Source organism: Pongo abelii, chromosome 15, assembly GCF_028885655.2.
Source record: "Pongo abelii isolate AG06213 chromosome 15, NHGRI_mPonAbe1-v2.0_pri, whole genome shotgun sequence".
Lineage (NCBI taxonomy): Eukaryota > Metazoa > Chordata > Mammalia > Primates > Hominidae > Pongo > Pongo abelii.
This window is the reverse complement of record NC_072000.2, coordinates 83,529,138-83,549,712: the sequence shown is the minus strand read 5'-3', so window position 1 is coordinate 83,549,712 and position 20,575 is coordinate 83,529,138. Positions and strand designations below refer to the sequence as shown.

At 41.7% G+C, this 20,575-nt stretch overlaps 1 protein-coding gene across 44 annotated transcripts in view; it reads right to left on the bottom strand.

Moving 5' to 3' along the window:
* Positions 1-20,575, bottom strand: part of NRXN3 (neurexin 3) — a 1,691,350-nt gene that overhangs the window by 571,895 nt on the left and 1,098,880 nt on the right. For 5 of the 44 annotated variants that reach the window (XM_024231187.3, XM_024231188.3, XM_024231189.3 and 2 more), the window contains exon 1: positions 1,434-2,960. In XM_024231187.3, coding sequence (XP_024086955.1) covers positions 1,434-1,680 — 247 coding nt within the window. In that variant the 5' untranslated portion in view covers positions 1,681-2,960. 44 annotated transcript variants of the gene reach the window in all.

The following is a 20,575-nucleotide window of genomic DNA, read 5'->3' as shown; positions in this document are numbered from 1 at the left end:
TTTTTTGGTGGTTGTGGCTCTTTTTTCTCCTAGGTTTGTTTGCTTCTTTCTTTTTTAAGGGAGCCAACACCAGACCCAGCAGGAGTCAAAGAGAAAAGAGCCACCAGATCAAGATCAAGCAATTCCTTCTTTTCACCATCCCCCTCCACCAACCTTACAAGCTGAGAGCTGCTTGACAACTCCATCAAATAAAATTTAAAGACAGAGTCAAAAAGAGCCAGAGTATGTGCTGGCATTTTCTCAATGTGCTTCCACTTACACTACAGACAGCATAAAGCCAAAGCCCAGGGCTAGGAGGCAGCAGGAAGAATCAACTTTCCGAATAGGGTCTGGAATTATCAGTCTTCAAAATACAAGGGCAGGAACCCCCTAGTATGGTTCACACCCATGTTCCCTGGAGGGCTGTTCCTGCAGCCAGTCTCCATTTCTGTGTGTCCTACTCTCCTTACCATCAGAGTGGAGTGCATAGTAAACAAATTAAGAAGCTCCTTTCTTTAGAACAGTTTACTACAGCAAGCTCCTACCTTAGCTGCAGACATTGCCCTTTTAGAGGCAGCCGGCTAAGAGCTGAGTATCATTTTCAGAGCCATAGATCTCTTCCTTCAATAGCTATGTAAGGAGGGTTGTTTGGAGTAAAACCCATCGTACCTGTATTGTGTGAACAAGCCCATCTCTGCTACCTGAAGATGAAATAACATTTGCACACACGAGGAATCGAAGTTACTATCATTTACACTTGGGTAAATTATAAATGAACTTAGCCTTATGTTACATATTGCTTCCTCTCTGATAGCAATATTCGATGTGTAGTTTCAGAGATAGCTGCTTTTTCCACTAGACATGCGGACAAACATAAAGCTGCCAGAATCAACACAAATGGCCACGGGTTGTTAATTATATTTTCTGCCTTCTTATATTCAGCTACTTTTCCCTGACCATTACCACACAGGCTACTTTATAACAGTTCAATCAACTTCAGGCTGAAAACCTGATTCCTGTTGTCAGCTATTCCCACCCCACCCCCACTAGCTCCCAAGTAAGACCACAGCAAAGAAGGGTGAAAGCAAGGTGAATAAATATTTCTCCAAGTACAGCACTGGGACTCACCTGATAAGTTGCCCGTCTCCGTGGGGGTGGAGAAAGTAGAAGGTTGCAAAAGAGAGAGTGTGATGTCTGTGCAGCTATGAATGAGGGAGCTAAGGAGAAAAGAACCCTTTAGAGAAAAGTGGAGATGGTTGTCGGGGGCTAGAGGCAGAAAACACTAACCCTTATGAGAAAGTAGAAATTTGCTTCCCTCATGGACATACGATGCTTTTCATCATTTTAAATTCATTTTTTTAAAATTCTCTTCCCACCTTTGACACTACCTGCAAGGCCAGTGTGTTAGGGAATTCCTATGCCCCATTAAAAGGATAAAGAGCAGAGAGACCTACCGTGCCCTCCTCGAAGGGAAACAGGGGAACGATAGATAGAAATAGGCACTGAGTGATGCTTGCTGCCATGGAAATGGTGCTCGTGCTGAGAGTGAGACCCCGGCGAGGAAGAGGTGGAGGAGGAGGAAGCTACATTAGAAGAACTCCATACAGAGCTGACGATACATCCCCAGAACAGGAACCAGATCCCAAGCGTCCAGGCCGGCCGGCGAGGAGGGCTCCGTCTCGCGTGGATTCTCAGGTGCATGGTCAACGCACGGGACCACTACAGATGGGCAGTTTGAATTCCAGCCAGTGACGAGTAATGAAGTTCATGATGCCCAAGGGCCCATCATAGCAGGAGGAAGAGTTGCCAGAATTCGGGGAAGAGGGAAGCAATATGCGCTTTCCAAACAATGAATCAGTTAAAAAATATATATATACTACTTAAAGAAAGAAGAAGAAAAAAAAAAGATAAAAGGCAAAGCCCCTTCTCTTTCCCGGGGCTGAAATTTAGAATGCCAGGGTCCTCCCAAGTACAGCAAACCTCCTAGGGAGCCCCGGCATGCCACGCATGTCAGGGGAAGACCGGCGCGGCTTCCTCCGGATCTCTAGGCACCTCGAGTCTGATGACTTAACTGCACACTCCCGGGAGCCACGCAGAGGAAAGGTGGCAATGAAGGAAGAGAAGGAGGCAGCCCGAACCCTAAGTGGGTTCAGGTGAGTTTATCCCAACATCCAAGGAGTTTGAACATCTTTATTTTCCTGTTTCCACTTCCATGAGATGCAATGCAGAACTGCCAGGCAAAAGGGGGCGGCAGGTGGAAGAGTTCTTCGGGTCTTCCTGGGAGTCTCCGCGGAAGGGCGCGAGGCTTTTAACCCCGCGCGTGCTGGACTAGCGCCACGGAGCAGCCGCCGGCTTCCTGGGTTTCCCAACTGGATGAAAACCAGCAGCAGCAGCAGCCGCAGCCACCGCAGCCAGAGGAAGAGAATAAGAAGGACTGGAGGGAAAAAGGAGAGGAGGAGGAACCCGGTGCGCAGCAGCCACCCAAACCAACGTGGCACGGGGTGGAGGGAGGTGGGTAGGCGAAATCAGCGAGAGCGCAAGAGGAGGTGCCCGGCAGGCGGCAGAGGTGGCCGAGAGGCGGGCGGGCGCCTGCGAAGTGCGCGGACCAGGGAGGCACAGGTGAAGTGAAGCGAGGAGTTGGGGAGCCAAATTCACAAATGGGCAAGTCATATGCAAATAGCGCACTCCCGAGAGCAAATCAGTGCAGCCCCAGCGCTCTGCCGAGGGACTGGCTGGCTCCGGAGGAAGGAGGGGCCACAGCGACCCGGAATCCCGGCCCTCCCCATTCAACCACAGGCTCGTATACACCCGCGCGAGCCTCCAACACACGCCGCCCGCCCTCCTCTCGCTCGCGCGGCTCCCGCCCCGCCGTGTGTGCGCGCGTGTGTGACACCGACAGACCGACACTGCGCCTTCTTTATCACCCGTCCCCTGCTCCTCTGCCAGGCGCGTGAAACAAACTCCGGCCATGAAGGCACCTTTTCACAATTTGGGAGGAAAACTAAGCGCGGCGGCTAAGGCCGAAGTAGCTCCAAATAGAAATAAAAATAAACCCCTTGAGTCAGCGCGAGCGCTGGAGCTGCTGCACGAGGTGGTGCCGCACGCGCGCTCCTCCCTGCCTGGCGGTGGCTTGGGCGACCACTCTCCAGGCGCATGTGTCTCCCGGGGTTAAAATGCCCAGGGCCCCTCCCGCAGGGCGAATGATGGGAATCTGAGTCCGGACTCCCAAAAGTGAAGGTGGAGCGGTGGCCCGGGGACTCCAAAGGATGAAGGGCTCCGTGATTGGCAGTCCTTCCAGAAGGTGGCTGCCACCCCCGGTGGTGGATAGGACACTGTTGGGATTCAAAATCCAGAGGTTATCGTCCGCGCCTGTAGTCCTGATCAAAAACTTCAGAAGGGGAGAGGGCCAAGTCAGCTGGCTCAAAGAGAAGTGACTGGCCTGTCCGGAACTGGCTGCAGAAGGGCTGCCCCAGGTGGGTGAAGTCCCCTGGGCGCTGGGCATCAAAGACAGCACGGTGTTTACCTCAAGACTGAACACGCAGGGGAGAGCCAGAGTAGCACATGTCCTCTGTCGTGGCCATCTGTGACTCCAGGAGGGGGCTGACCCAAGGCTCTTCCAGGACATGGTAACACTGTGGACCAGGCAGCATCCACCCCTCCACTATGTGTGATGCGCAGGAAGGACAAACCCAACAGGCTGCCCTCTCAGGCCAGGTCGTTGTCCACACAGGTCTTGCTAGCTTTGACTCCCTCCTACCATTCACCTTGGGTAAAAAGCCCATTACATTTGCAGGGAGGAAGGGGAGATGAGTGAACAATACTTGCTGGTTAAAACATACATATGTTGTATTTAGGAGGCTTTTTTAAAAGGAGCTTATAGCACCTATTATATACTCCACTCTCATTTCAAACCCCCTGAGGATAAAGAACAGGGATTAAGACAGCCCTATTCATCCTTGAGACAACCCAGGGAGATGTTGAGGAAATAGCATTATGTCTCTCTAACAGACAAAGATACCAAACCTACAGGTGATTTGCCCTCAAGGTCATACATCAAGTCCATTTCAGAATTTATGGTAGTGAACTGGTATTCTGGTTCTGAAATTGGTGTCCTCCAAAAGCTCCAAGCTGCCCGTAGCAAATGATGCACACAGTCACCCTAACTGCCTTGGCTCTCATTTGTAAGGGTGGTCCAGGATCCACAGCCCCCCAGGAAATGGGGGGTCTTCCATACTTTTGGGTGTGCCCCCACGCAGTGTCTTAAACCAGCAGCATGCTCTCAGGGACACCACAGCAAGGGGAAGGGGTGGTTTATTGACATTCCATTGAAACCTCAGTTTCCTCCTCTGTAAAATGAGGAAAATGCCTCCCTCTCGAGGTTGTTGGGGGTTTAAAATGAGAAAATACACAGTATCTGGTAGAGCACCTGACAAACAGTGACAATATTCTTTGTCCACTAGAAAAATAAACTGAAGTGCTAAAAAGGTGAGGAACAGGTTAAGTACATGTTTAGGGTCTTATGCTGTTATTGCTAGAAAAGCCAGAAAAAAATTCTTAATATCCTAAATATCCATCATAATTTCCACTCAATTCAACCACTCCTTGATTTAGTCCCCAGATGAATTTCCACTGCACTTTTGGCCTTAAGGCAGCCTAGATGTCTCTGCTTACCTCTAATGCTTCAGCTCCATCTCCTGCCAGATGCCCCACTCCTCCCTACTCTCTAGTTCCCCAGGTCTTTCTGCTTTGATGGTGGGAAGTTCTTTCTCATCCCAAGGCCTTTATAGCATTGTTGGCCCCTTCTGTCTGGAAGGCTTTTCCCCAAGATTTTCATGTGATGGGTGCATTTCAAGTGTCACCTCCTCAGAGACCGTCTCTGGTCCTCACTTAAAGTTGACCACCACCCCTGAAGGGCATCCCCTCCCATTACCTTGTTTTATTTCCTTGACAGCACTCTCCAGTGTCTGAAATTATTTTATCTGTATATTTGTTCATAGTTTATCTCAAAATGGTCATAAGCTCTCTGAGGGCTGAGTCTTCTTCATTTTCTCCCCTGTTTTCTGTGTGTGTGGAACAATAGGTAGCACATCATAGGAGCTCAGTAAATACTTGCTGAATGAATGAACTCAGTGAATCAATTGCCAATCTCATACTCACATTTTCCTCATGCCATTAATTTTGCCGATGCATTTGTCTGGCTTTAGCAGTGTGAATCCTCAGAGACAAGCTTTTCCAGAGTCGGTAAACTGACCACCTACCCACTTACTGTTTTTCTTTTTTTTTTTTTTTTTAATTGGCACTGAGCATTGGAGACTGCTTTGACTTCATTCTGAGGATGTGTGGGAAGCTTAGATGGACCTTCCAATTAATTCTCTGCTAGGCAATAAAGAGAAAATAAATCCTTAATGCGGTACAAAATCTGGAAATGCTGCTGGTACATCACAGCTGGAACTATTCATTTCACTTGTCATACTTATAATTTATTTATTTACTTTTTGCAAAATGTCAAAAGAAGTCACCATGAATTTCGGTAAGGCTGATTCCATTTGGGAACACAGTTAAATACTGAGAAGACTCTTCGGAGGACAAATGTAAGACAGGTCTATTTTACTTCTTCCACTACAAAGAGACAACCCCCAATTATCCTAATAAAATGAATGTCTCTCTCCAATTTACCCCACTGTTAATTTTTTCATGTGTTTCTTATCCCTCCTGCTCCTCCCTCTAGTTAACACATTCCTATTTTGACTTCTTTTCTGAATCCTGTTCTTTTTAGGTCTTTTAGAGCTTATATTAGTCTAACACATTAAATACATTTTTAAAGATTTTTAGCTCCAGTGACACTTTCTAAATACTGCCTGTAGCTAGAGTTCCAGCTGAAGGATTTGTCATCCCTTGTCCTACCATCAAAAGCTCTCCTCTTCCTTTTGAGTTGTCTTTTCTAGAGGGTCCCTTGAGTGACAACACTTGGGAATCAAGTGTACAGCTGCAGGATGAAAATGAGAGTCCACTTTTAAGATAGAAAAGAAGAGAAATAGATTTAGAAACACTATGCTCACCCAGATTTCAAGTTGAAAAATATAAATAATTTCACAGGAACAACCACGCTTAGCTCCACTTGAATAAACCCCCCACGGAATCCTAACCATACTCTTTGGATCCTGAAATTTCTAAATGGAATACAATTTTTAAAAACCCCTCTATTACTTCAGGCTTTATAATTGGTATTATAGACCTTCTCCTCTTGCTTTTTAAATGTCCCCCACCCCATCCTCACCCTGCAAGAGAATGTCCCAGAGTAAGGTATGAGCATCTTTACCCATCAGACCCTTTGTCTTGTTTTGGTCTGTGCCTCGGCTATGCGATAGTCTGGAGATTCTTTGGCTTCTGAAATAAGCCTTGTGATTGTATTTAAATGTGTCAGGCATCAGGAATCTAATGCAAAGTTGCTCTGTCCATCTGCTTGTTTCCTACAGTACTGTACATTTTATCTCTGCACAGGCCTCTCCTCACTTGTATAGACTCTGACTTGCCACTTTGCTGCCAGCAGGAGCTACCTGTCAAGTTGTTCTTCTCAGGCATATCTCATATGAACTGCACAGAAACAGGCAGACCAGAAAGCATCAGAACTGCCTGTTTCTGTGTGAGCCCCAAGCTTTTCAGTGAAGACCCTTTTTTTTTTCCAAATAGAAGAGTAGAGATCCTTACTTTCTATCTCTACAAAGGGCTCCAGAAGGCAATTCAGGGAGAGAAAAACAAACAACTAAACTCTCATAATGTGAAATGAAATAAAAGTCCTGAAAAAATACTGGGGACTGTTAACATGGCTATAAATATATCTAAGGGTTTCAGTGAACCACAAAACAGTTCAACTTTGCTTTATTTCATGTCAGTAGATTTATTTATAGACACATAATTCATCCTTCTGCTTATTTATTTAAAAAAGCCATCCTACATAAAAGCAGATTTTGATTATATTTTCTATTTGGAGATATAAAAGAGAAGCTTTATTCTTTTAGACATCACTTCTACAAGTATTTGATTTAAAAAAGATAATGGCATCCTTGTATAAATTTATAGTTTAGAGAATGTATATACTGCTTCTGCCTCTTTAACTTATCCTTCTAATAAACATCCATAGTTATTCCCTTGTCCTCCTTGTGGCTGAAATAGGGATATCAGGAGTTTGGATGTTGGAAAAAAAATATTTTTAATCTCTTGGGTTTGAATAATGTAGCTGGGACATTTACTTCATTGAAATTTATACACATTTCTTTAAGGATTAAAAAAATATGAAATCTTCCTGTGAAAACCTTATTTAGCTTCCTTTGAACTCCAAATGAAGTTATTTTAATATAGAAGCATATTTTTTTCTCTTTTACTCAAAGGCAGGGCTTAATTAGTTTCTCATAGAGAGATTTGGGCATTTACAACCTGTTTGTCTTCACTAAGCTTACATTGGATATCAGATCTCCACTAAGCTTAGATCAGCTATAGAAGGTCTGACCTTTGTATCCTCAGCACCATGGAAATCTCTATCTGGTTTTAGGGAATCAAATAAAATGAGTTATCATAATATGTTATCACAATAAAGAAGGAATAATCTCATTTGTTTGTTTATAGGATAAAATATTAAAGATTTAGAGAATACTTTTTATTTTTTTGGTACAGGAGACTTTATTCAGAATCATCGCAATAGGTATAGGGACCACTGCAAAGGGTCTTGAAGTCTGGGAGAGACAGACTGGGCTCACCTCCCTGGAAGACACTTTCAGAGTGCATACAGATTTAGAATGGGCTCTGGTACTCCACAGCCTAGGTTCAAATCCTGATTCTGCTTGTTAGCTGCTGTGAAAACGTGGCCAAGATCTTAGCCTCTTTTTTTTTTTTTTCCTGTTTTGTTTTGTTTTGTTTTTGAGACGGAGTCATGCTCTGTCGCCAAGGCTGGAGTGCAGTGCGTAATCTCGGCTTACAGCAACCTCCGCCTCCTGGGTCCCAGTTCAAGCAATTCTCCTGCTTCAGCCTCCCGAGTAGCTGGGATTACAGGAATGCACCACCATGCCCGGCTAATTTTTTTGTATATTTAGTAGAGACGGGGTTTCACCATGTTGGCCAGGCTGATCTTGAACTCCTGACCTCGTGATCCGCCCGCCTCAGACTCTCAAAGTGCTGGGATTACAGGTGTGAGCCATCATGCCCAGCTCGATCTTAGCTTCTTTGTAGTTTAGTTTCTTCATCTGTGAAATGGGAGTAATCATACCATCTATCTAATAGGTTTGTTGTCAAGTTTAAAGTTAATACATGTAAATTGTCTAGAAATAGTACCTGATACACAAAAATGATCAATAATAATTATTATTTTATTTAATTATTTTGAGACGGAGTCTCACTCTGTCACCCAGGCTGGAGTGCAGTGGCGCGATCTTGGCTCACTGCAAGCTCTGCCTCCCGGATTCACGCCATTCTCCTGCCTCAGCCTTCCAAGTAGCTGGGACTACAGGTGCCCGCCACCACGTCCGGCTAATGTTTTGTATTTTGAGGAGAGATGGGGTTTCACCATGTTAGCCAGGATGGGCTCCATCTTCTGACCTCGTGATCCGCTCGTCTTGGCCTCCCAAAATGCTGGGATTACAGGTGTGAGCCACCGCGCCTGGCCTATTTTATTATTATTATTATTACTACTATTATTATTTTTTTCTCCAGATGAGAGAAAAGTCTTTAAAAGACTAAACAAGAAAATAGTCTTCTTTTCTTGTTTATGCAAATCTCCAGGGCAGTGAGTAAACACCCTCCCTCCCACCCATAATTTTTTTTTTTTTTTTTTTTTTGGCCACAGAGTCTTGCGTTGCCGCCCTGGCTGGAGTGCAATGGTGTGATCTCTGCTCACTGCAACCTCCGCCTCCCAGGTTCAAGCAATTCTCCTTTCTCATCCTCCCGAGTAGCGGGGATTACAGGCGCACGCCACCATGCCCAGCTAATTTTTTGTATTTTTAGTAGAGATGGGGTTTCACTATGTTGGCCAGGCTAGTCTCGAATCCCTGACCTCATGATCCGCCCACCTTGGCCTCCCAAAGTGCTGGGATTACAGGCGTGAACCACCGCACCCGGCCCCCACCCATAATTTCAAAACACGGAATGCAAAATCTGTCCCACATGTTACCCAACTCATGGGATTCTCTTTGCCTATCTTCTGCAGAAAAAGGGGCAACTTCATCACATCCTTCTTATAAATGTCCTCCAAGCCAACTCCAAAACAACGAAGCTCATGATTGGTCCCTGGAACCAGGTAATGCAGGCTCTGAAACCCCAGAATTGTCTTATAAGTAATTGTTTGTCAGAGTAGGGTAGAACTCTCAAGATCCTAACCTGCTCTGGGATGTGAAAGGGCTCTCTAGTGACTTCTCTTTCCTATTTCTTTAATTCTTTCTCTCTTTCTTCTCTAGAATAAAAAATAAATTCTAATAATTAGCCTTCTTCCTAGAAAACATACCTTCTAAATATTTTAAGAATTTCCTTTGGATTTATGTAGTATTTCATTATTATTCAACATTTTTTAAAAGTGATTGTGACTGTACCTCTGAACTAGGTTCCACTCAGGATACAAAGAAACCACAGCCCCTGTCCTTCACATTGGTGCACTGATTTATTTTCTCCATGAACACTAAATTTATACATACTACGGGCAAAGCACTGGGTGAAGTCCAGCAGGCCAAATAATGAAGAAGAGATTTCAGGCCTTAGGAAGTAAATAATCTAACAGGAAAAAAAAAAAAAAAAAAAAAAAACCTTAAACCAAATTAGACCAGCCATAAATCCATTTAAATACACTGCTTCGAAAATACAATGTGATAAGTGCTAGAACAAAGGTATAAACAAAGCACACAGGGGAATATAGAATGGAATTGATCTACAGCAAGGAAAGCAGGGACCATCAAGAAGGATTCATAGACAAGGTAACATGTGAACTGAGTGTTAAAAGACTACAGTTCAAATCCTGGGTCCACTGGCTATATGACCTTGAACAAGTTACCTTAAACTTTCTGAGCCCGCTTCCTCAACTGTACAACTATGAACCATCTCTACCTCATAGAATAGTTTTAAGGGTTTGAAAAGAAGTTATCTTGGAAAAGAGCATTGTAAATTGATGTTCACTATTATGATAAACTTGATCTTGAATGATTTTAAATTGGCAGAGAAAGGGGAGTGTAAAGTAAGGCGACTATCAATGAGGGGTGGAATCATCCACAGGGGGCTTCCTAAAGGAGGCAAACAAGCCCAGCATTCACTTGGCACTTAAACCTTTAAAGCCCAAAGAGCTCCAAAAGGGGTCAACTTTTTCTTCCGATGCAAAAGATACGTATTCCGTGGGATAAAGAAAGGCAAGGCAAGGCAGGAGAAGGGAAGGGAAGAGGAAGGGAGGGAAGGGAGAAAGGGAAGGGAACGGCAGGGCAGGGAAAGGGAAGGGGAAGAAAGAGGAAGGGAGGGAAGGGGAAAAAAGGAAACAGGAAGGGGGAAGGTAAGGGATGGGAGGGGAGGGAAGGAGGGAAGGGAAGGGAAAGAAAGGGAATGGGAAGGAAGAAGGAGGAAGGTAAGGGAGGGGAGGGGAGAGGGAGGGGGAAACTCATGTGTTAGGAGCCACATTCTTTATTTCCAAGGAATGGGTTGCCATACTCAGAAATGTCAAATAAAGACCATATTTTTCAAAAAGTTTAATAATGGCATAGCCAGGAGTTTTCCTCTGTTTAATTTATTCCATGTAGTTACTTTTCAGATACTCAAGTACTCATGAGATCCAATTTATGAGACTACCATTTAATTCTGGGAACATCCTAGTTCAAACATCACCTGACTCAAGTGTCTGTCTCACTCACTATTCCATGAAAAGTACATCGTCTAAGATAGATAGACAGAGATCTAAAATAAATGGTCACTTTCCTCTTGATGCTATGTAGTATGAAATTTACTTAACAGAGAATTTGAGAGGAGAATAAGATGAATGTGCTCTGAACAGAAGGGTACAAAGTGTTATTAAGCAGCCCCAGAAATGTTTGCAAGATGGGTAATAAGGGCATTTCTCAGTAGTATTGAGAATTTAGCACATTCCAAAACTGATGGCAAGGTGAGGTGGGGGATACTGAAGTGCATGTTTATGTCATAAGTAGAAGAAACAGATTTTTCTTAAAATAGATGAAACAACATTATGATAACAATACTTTGGCATTGATGGTATCTAGGTCTTCAAAACTTACTATTTCCAATCTGGACAGGCAGAATTAGTTGTTCTTTCCTAGCTTCCTAATGTACAGTTCTGTTCACACTTGTCACATTCTGTTATTATCAGTTGATTTATATCTGGGTTCCCTACATGATTCATGAAATCATGAATTCTGAAATCATGCAGGGAATGAAGGCCTAGTCCTAGAGCCAGACAGCTTAAATTCCAGCACCAGACAGCTTAAGTTCAAATCTCTGCTCAATCGTTTCCTTGGACAAGCTACCTAGCTTCCGAAAACTCTTTTTCTCACAGGCAAAATGAAAATGACAATACTCCTTATCTCCAATTGAGCACAGTTCTAGGCCCATAGGAGACACTTAGTGGATATTTGTGCAATACTATCGAGATATATTGAATTACTATAGGGGAGGACATTTCTTCTGTGTATGTGTGTATGGTGGGGGAACCTCCAAAATATGCAATTATCTCATAAGGAATCACTTTCCAATATTTATCAAAGATTCACTGCAAGGCAGTGAGCTCCCCATCACAGGGTATGCTCAAGTGAGAGATGCCTGTTAGGGACCCTGAAGCAAGAGGATGGAGTATATAACCTCTAAGTTATTTTTCATATTTTACATTATGTGACACATCATTAAAAGTGTTTTCCATTTGCTTTTTACTTCTGAATTTACTTAAATGTCATCCCTGGCCTTATTTTGAGGCTCAAACCCAATGCCTGGATGCCGCAAATATTCTAACACACTTCTGTTTATTAAAATCTCATTCATTGAGGTGAAGAATCTTAAACTTCTGTAAAATGAATCCAACATTAAGCAGTATTGTTGTACTAGGACTTCATTTTTTATTTCTGCATGCAATACAAGTTGTCTGTAGACTTATTAACAATTTTATGTTTCTATTTTAAATACCAAACATTTTTTTTTTCTCCACTAGCAACACCTACACAGCTACTGTTTCTGTGATCTGAGAGGGCATTTTCCTCTGGTGAAAAGCTCATCGGTATGGGAAGAATATGCTGGCTGGCTTGCTTACCCTATTGTTCCTTACATCTTCAGCATGGAACTATGGTGGGCTAAACATAAATAAAAATGAATCACCCTAAATAAAGACGTGTAGCCTGAGAACCCTGGGACAGACTGCAGAACTACTTTGCTCTGTCTAACCAACACAAGGCCATCTCTCCTCAGTCGCTGGTAAGAAAAAGAAGGATGTTAGCTACTCAGGAGATACCCAGGATAAACTCAGATACAGGAGAGAGTGACTTGTTTAGTATCATATTAATTATTATTATGATAATAATAATTAATTATTAATGTCAGAATAGCTGAAATTTTCTTCTAGAGTGAGGCATGCATAGCTCCTACAGTATCATAAACTTCAGTACAAAATAAGAAAAATAGGGCCGGGTGCGGTGGCTCACTCCTGTAATCCCAGCACTTTGGGAGGCCGAGGTGGGTGGATCACAAGGTCAGGAGATCGAGACAATCCTGGCTAACACGGTGAAACCCATCTCTACTGAAAATACAAAAAATTAGCCGGGCGTGATGTCAGGCACCTGAAGTCCGAGCTACTTGGGAGGCTGAGGCTGGAGAATGGCGTGAACCCGGGAGGCGGAACTTGCAGTGAGCCGAGATTGTGCCACTGCACTCCAGCCTGGGCGACAGAGTGAGACTCCGTATCAAAAAAAATAAAATAAAATAAGAAAAATAAAAATTTAGTAAGAAGATAGTCCACCATGAGAGAGAGTTAATCACCACCACAATGGTACTATAAGGGATCAAATAATGTGACGTAATAGAACAATCTGAAATACACTGCCAAAATAAATATGGTTGAAGTGATTCTAGAAGAGCATTCTAGAAACTGCAGAAGACAAATAAAGGTAATAATAATAACCAATACTTGATTAATGTTTATAAGATATATATTATTATAAGTATCTCTATTTTACAATTGGAGAAAATGAGGCACAGATTGTGACTTGTCTATACTCACACAGCCAGGAGGTGCCAGAGCCAGTATTTGAACCCAAACCACCTATCTACTGTGTCTACGGCCTAAATTGCATTACTATTCTGTTGCTAAATCGTATGCAATTTATGTGTGCAAGGTTTAAGTCATACCTTAAGAGGCTGATGCTTTCTTTCTGCTTTCTCTTTGCCCCTTTTCTGGAATGTGGATGAGGTGATGAGCCAACTTTGGCCATGTGGACATTACCACATGTTTTCTTCTGGTTAACATTTGCTGAACTGATAGGTTGCCCAATGTGCTGTGGCTGAGCAACAAGAAAAAGGCAACCTGGATCTGGATGTGACCTGGAGAAGCAGAACTACCACACTGTCAAACAAATATTCTAACTAATATGCTTGAAACATGTTAACCAAAAGAAAACAGATATCGAAATATTATTGCGAGACAAAATAGACTTTACATCTAAAAACATCATTATATCCTGAAGAAAAACAGTTAACTAGATCAGCTGTAACAGTCCTGATCTGTATGCACCTAATAACATAACCTCAAAATATATAAAGCACACATTGATAGACTAAAAAAATGACAAATCTGTGATTTAAAAAACCCACTAAAATGTATGTTCCATGGGAGTAAATGTTTTTGTTTCTTCAATCACTGTTGATTCTTCAGAACCTAGAACAATGCTTAGAAAAAGTGTTTACCATTAGTTGAATAAATTTACCATATCTTTCTTAAAACTGATATGCTGGAAAAAGGTAACAAGACTATACCTAATTTAAATGGCACAACTAACAGTCCAGAAATAATGGACATATCTGAAATAAAACTATAGGAGAGCCCCATTCTTTTAAGAATATATGGAACATAATGCAAAAAAGTCCATATACTGAAGAATCAGCAATAACATTCCATATCTTCAGTCCACAATGTCATACCAGTCTACGTCAATTACAATTTTAAAATACTCCCAATAGTTGTGATCAAAAATTAAATGATCTCAGCTGGGTGTGGTAGCTCACCCAGCAGTTTGGGAGGCCAAGTCAGGGGGATCACTTGAGGCCAGGAGTTTGAGACCAGCCTGGCCAACATGGTGAAACCCCGTCTCTACTAAAAATACAAAACTTAGCTGGATGTGGTAGTGCATGCCTGTAATCCCAGCTACTAGGGAAGCTGAAGCACGAGAATGGTTGAGCCTGGGAGGCGGAGGTTGCAGTGAGCCAAGATTGAACCACTACACTCCAGCCTGGGAAATAGAGAGAGACTCTGTCTCAAAAAAAAAAAAAAAAAAAAAAATTAAATGCTCTCTCATTTTATTATTGAAATGAGATGCTATCTTTCTCTTAACTATAAATTTATGTGTGTTTAGAAAATAATTCTATATCCTTAATTATCACTACCTGTATATAAGATAATATTAAAGCAATGCTTTTAGAAAGAGAACTGTGATCAAATTATTATCTCTCTTTCTCTCCTTTTGTTTTTCTATATGCTTAAAACAGGTCACCCAACACACATGTCAACATGCCTACTTTGCAATAAAATAAAACAAATGACATACAAATGATAGTCAGTGTTGACTACTGGATAATACTTAGTTTACATATCTTTTGTGCCCTCCTGTGCAATACTTATAGACAACTTTCAATTATATATATGATAATTAAGTGATGACCAAAACATTTGTGTTAGATATTGATATTTATTACATGGTGCTTGAGCAATTTACAATTTAGAGATTAAAAATATTTTGTGTTACCTATCTAAAAATGAGAATTGCAGCCTGGGGTTACATTAAATTAGTTGATGATCCATAATTCATCCCATATTCAGATAACTTGCAGTTGTTCAAGTAATTTGTTGGAGTCTTAAGAGATATGGACAAATAGGTTTACTTTTTGTGATTCCATCACAAAACCAAAGGTCTCTTAATCTCAGAAGTTGCTCCCTTCCCTTTGGATGTCAGAGTGAGTCCCTAGAACATTTATGCCATTCTTATTACTAGTTGATGGCTAGAGATGTACATTTCCTGATACTCCAGTCTTCACTCCCAAACTCAAGACCTTGACAAAATCAATTATACTTTGAAAATGTACTGCCCAACCTGGGAACTAAATGCCAGAAAAATGCATCTGATGTTTTTTGGGTTTTGATCCTCTCAAAGTGAAAATCCTGGAAACATTATTCCAAAAGAGAACTCTGATATGATCAATAACATCAGTCCCAATAATGAGCATAAAGTTTACCTTTAAGAGAAAGAAGAGAAAGCATATATATTTGGCTCTAAAAGTTATATATATATAACCTTTATAGCTGGAGAAAATCAGAAGGCTTTTGAAAAGTCATGAAAAAAAATCCTACTTTTGTTTCTTTAAATCAGGTTTTGAAGTAATATAGAAAGGACTCTATTACGTATGATTTCCAATAGTTTAATATGTCATGGTTGAGACATATTTTAATCACACTTTAGGAATCAAAAATATCTGGATTTTAGTCCCTGGCTCAAACATTAATTGCCAGATATTAGGCAACTCACTTAACCACTGACTTTCTCCTATAGATTCCCAGGTGCCTTTTTAAAATTTTAATTTTTATAATAGAAACAGGGGTAAAGAGCTACACAGCTTTGGAATAATAACACCTGCTGGTATGCTTGTGCCTACTATTTATTTTTCCTGTTCCACGTCTCTCCTGCCTTGCTTGGCCAACCACCCACCTGTTAATTTCAAGCTATAGTCATTTGACTATAGTCATTTGACTATAGATGACAAAGTATTTACTGTAGATTCCCTAGGAATAAAGAAGATAATTCACAAGGGAGGGGTGGTAGAATAGAGATGGGAGGGCAGAAGTCCTCAGCAGGCATATATCTTAGCCCAATTCAGGCAGAGAGCAAGCCATTTCATCCAAGGGAGTGTTGCGTGGGAGTGAAACATCACAGAGGGAGTCATTGTGCCTGATAGATGTAATTTCCTAAAATGTATACCTTGTCGGTGTACAGAAGATGAATAGAGAGAAAGGTCAGTACATGCAAAGCAAAAAGGACGAAAGGACAGTGTGCTATTTGGTGGTGCTATACATTCTTGGTGAGTCTGTAACACTGCTAACTCACAGGCTTGACTCATTGCTGAATGGACTACACAGCCACAGAATCGTGGTGAGGCTTTAAGAATAAGATCATCCAGCAATATGTAAATCTTCTTCTTGAACATGTCTCTTCTTTAGCTACCATTGGCACTAGGGTAACTGGGGGTGGGGTGTAGAATGGTTGTTGCTTCGGGAATTACTCAGAAGGTGGTGGTTACTACATGTGGCACTGGGGGAGCAATAATAAATACATAAATAAAAATGACAAGAAACTCTTGGCCTTTTCTTCTCAGCCCCTGATCCTCCATTATAGTTAAAGAAAAATCAGGAAAATTAAAAAAAAACAAACAAAAAAACAGCAATCCCCAATTCCCCCTACCCTCACTTACCAGATGTGGAAGAGATTTTTGGGTGCTTGATTTATGTTACACGAAGATGATTACTTGGAGGGCCCAAAGAAAAACAAAAACTAAGAATGTTTATAGGTTATTAAAATTTTTTCCATCTTAACTCATTCTTTGTTCTAGTATATACAACATTTGGCCAATTAATTTAAAAGTTAATTTATTTTATACAACATCAAATTAGTTTTTAAATATATGTATATATACACATACATATATATTAGATATATATATGCAAATATATGTAATACTAAATAAACCCCTGTAACAGTTTCCCCTTTAGTAAGCACAGTAGCAGATACATTCTGGTTATTTATCATAAATTCCCATTTTGAAAAGTAGCATATTTTATTCTAATATTTGATAGACTTATTTGCATGTAGAAGGGATCTGAAAGATGTTTTGATTTTTCTAGTTACTCTCTGCAATGTGTTTATCAGTTTGGGATTTGTTACAGACTGAATTGTGTTCTCTTAAAATTCCTATATTGAATTTGGAGATACAGCCTTGAAAGAGGTAATTAAGGTTAAATGAGGTCATAAGGGTGAGGCACTAATCTAATATACTGGTGTCCTTATAAGAAGGGAAAGAAACACTCGGAGTTTGGGGACACACGCACGCACGCGCGCACACACACACACACACACACACACATCATGTAAACACACAGAGAAGGCAGCCATTTGCAAGCCAAGGAGAGAAGAGATCTCAGAAGAAACCTAACTTTGTGACACCTTAAGCTTGGACTTCCAGCCTCTGAAACTGTGAGAAAATGAATTTCTATTGTTGGCCGGACACAATGGCTCATGCCTATAATCCCAGCACTCTGGGAGGCCAAGGCAGGCAGATCACTTGAGGTCAGGAGTTTGAGACCAGCTTGGCCAAAATGGTGAAACGCTGTCTCTACTAAAAATACAAAAATTAGCCAGGCATGGTGGTGGGCTTCTGTAACTCCAGCTACCTGGGAGGCTGAGGTGGGAGAAGCGCTTGAACCTGGGAGGCGGAAGTTGCAGTGAGCCAAGTGAGTCACCACTGCAGTCTAGCCTGGGCAACAGGGCAAGACCCTGTCTCAAAAAAATAAAAATAAAAAATAAAATAAATAAACACATTTCTATTGTTTAAGTCACACATTCTGTAGTATTTTGTAAAGATGGCCTAACCAGATTAGTACAGAGTTGTTGGTAATAATAATGACATTTCTGGAATTGAAGAAATTCGGATCCAGAGAGAATCTTAAAGCTCATCTGGCACAAGAGTTCTTAGCTTGGAGTTCAAGGTACTGCTATAAAGAGAGTCACCTCTTTGCCCACCTCCAAGGAGGTGTCATTTACATCACAGTCTGTGAATTGTGCCCCCTGGAGTTGTGTAGTACATAATATCTATGGTAGGATAAGATAAAAACTCCTTTTCAAAACTATATTCAATTTAGTTTGGGTATGCATTTTTTTCTGGAAAAAAAGTCCAAAGATTTCTTTATATTTTGAAAGAACTTCGTGACCCAGAAATGTTGAAGAACCATTTATTAACTTCATTTATTACCATTTATTATCTTTCATTAACAGCCATTTATTACCTCCCTCATTTTACAGAGGAGAAATTCAAATCCTAGAAAGGCATAGTGCTCAAAAATGGATAGAAACAAGTAAAAATCAGATCCAGGAGCTCCCACCTCCTGATTCGATGGTTAACATGTTCCTGCTTGTCTCTGGTTACTAATGAATGAGATAAACACACACACATTTACCAAAGTACCAAAACATGTTTTCCCCGGATTTTATCATTTCATCTGAGCTCAGCTAGGGCAGAGGGATGTCTTCCTGTTTTTCAAAGAGTAAAGATACAAACATAATACTTAAATTTCAGCATATTCATTTAAATAGTAAGATGATTGGTAATCTTTTAAAAGAAATATGCCAATATTTGCCTAGTCTGTTATATAGATGTGGTATACTGTGGCTGAAAACATGGAGATTGCTATATGTGTGGTTAACAAAAGAATTCCATTAAAGGATGTTGTTCGAGACCCAAAATTATAGCTTTGAAGTTGCTATAAATCTTAATAGAAAGTCTTTGTGTCCTTTCACTTGAGGAACGGCCAAGAGGTAGTGAGTGCCTCAAATTCCATTTTCCTAGTAGTTCATCATTAAGACTGAGGTCAAACAAACAGGCCACAGACAGCATGCATGCACACACCCATACTTTAAGTGTGAAATCCCCTAATCTCCAGCTGTAGACATCCAGCAGATTCAATCCCAGCAGTAGTCAGATACACAGGCCCTAAAAGATGATAAAGTAGAGGCTGAAAGCTACCCACTTCCTCCTTCGCTTTGTACCTATCAGTGTTGCTATCCACCCAGGAGCCATCCACTTTCTTCAGGTTTCTGTGAATGTCTGTAGCCATTTGCCTTCCCTGAAATGCAGAACTCTCTCTTTGCTTTGAAGGCCCTCTATGTGTGCAGCACTTAGAGGAGTGGCTGCCTCCTTGTACACATTTGTCCTCTCCCCAAATTCCTGAAACATAAATATGCATTTCAACATTTTAATAGAAGCATTATGCTTTTGACAAATATTTGGAAAAATGATTCTTCTTCTCCTTCTTGTTATTCTTCTTCTTCTTCCTCCTCCTCCTCCTCTCTCCTTCCTCCTTTCTCTTTCCTCATCCTCTTTCCTCCTCCTCCTTTCTCCTTCCTCCTCCTCCTCCTTCTCCTCCTCCTTTCTCCTTCCTCCTTCCTCCTCCTCCTTCTCCTCCTGCTTCCTCTTCTCCTTTTCCTTCTTCCTCCTTCTCCTTTCTTCTTCCTCCTTTCTCCTGCTCCTTCTTCTCCTTCTCCCTCTTTTTCTTCCTCTTCTCCTTCTTTTTCCTCCTCATGCTTCTCTTCCTCTTCCTCTCCTTCTTTTTTTCTAGTATCTCAGAATTTGGTGATCAGAGAGCAGCCCCAACCTCAGCATCAATTCTTCAGGGGTTCACTTGCATGGAAAGAAGTGTGAGGATTGGACACTTCATTTTTCTTTTTAAAAGAAGTTGTGGGCAGGAGGAGCCCAAGAGAATGTTTCATGAAATTCAGACTAACCCTGTCTTTCATACTGGTTTTATACAATGTTGAGTGTGTAAACATTGTATAAATGTGGAGCGTTCCAAGCCTCCACATGTCCTCTAAAAATTTCCTTCCCCTCTGTTTCCCTACTCTGATGCCTTGGATACCCTGAAATATAATCTGAGCTCCAAAGACATGCTTCCTTCTTTACTCCCACCACATTGGCATCTGAGAGTCATACAACAGGCCAGGTAGTAGTTGAGCTAGAGGAGAAGCAAGAAGTGGGAAAAATCTCCTTGCCCACTAGCCCCAAACTGCCAAATTCTCAAAGTCCCAGAGCTGCTCCTCAGTACCCTCTCCCATCCTCACTTCTTCTATCCCATGAGAACCACAACTTGCCTGCAGGATTGCAGTCTCATTAGAGGCCAAGATAATATGTGCATAGTGCTAAAGAAGGAAGTTTATTCTGGAAGGTAAATTGTTATTTCACATCCCCCTGTATTCTATATGCATGTTGTCATCCCCCCACCCCCACCCCATCACACACACACACACACACACACACACACACACACACACGGCACCTTTCTTATCTGTGGGACTTCATCTCACTCACCATTTTCCCAGACTGGACTTATGCTTTCTTTCCCTACTTATGTGAGGGAGTTAGCATCCTCAGGTCTAGCTTAACTGCCTCCTCTTCCATGAGACGTCCCCTCATCTTCAAGTCAGGATAAATCTCTCCTTCTCTGTGCCCTTTCTGCATCTCTAGTCTGGAACCGAACAGATCTGCTCCAAGAATGCAAATCTGCGTATGTCCGTTTCTCCTTCCCTTACAGGAGATCTCGCCTGTGGAGAAC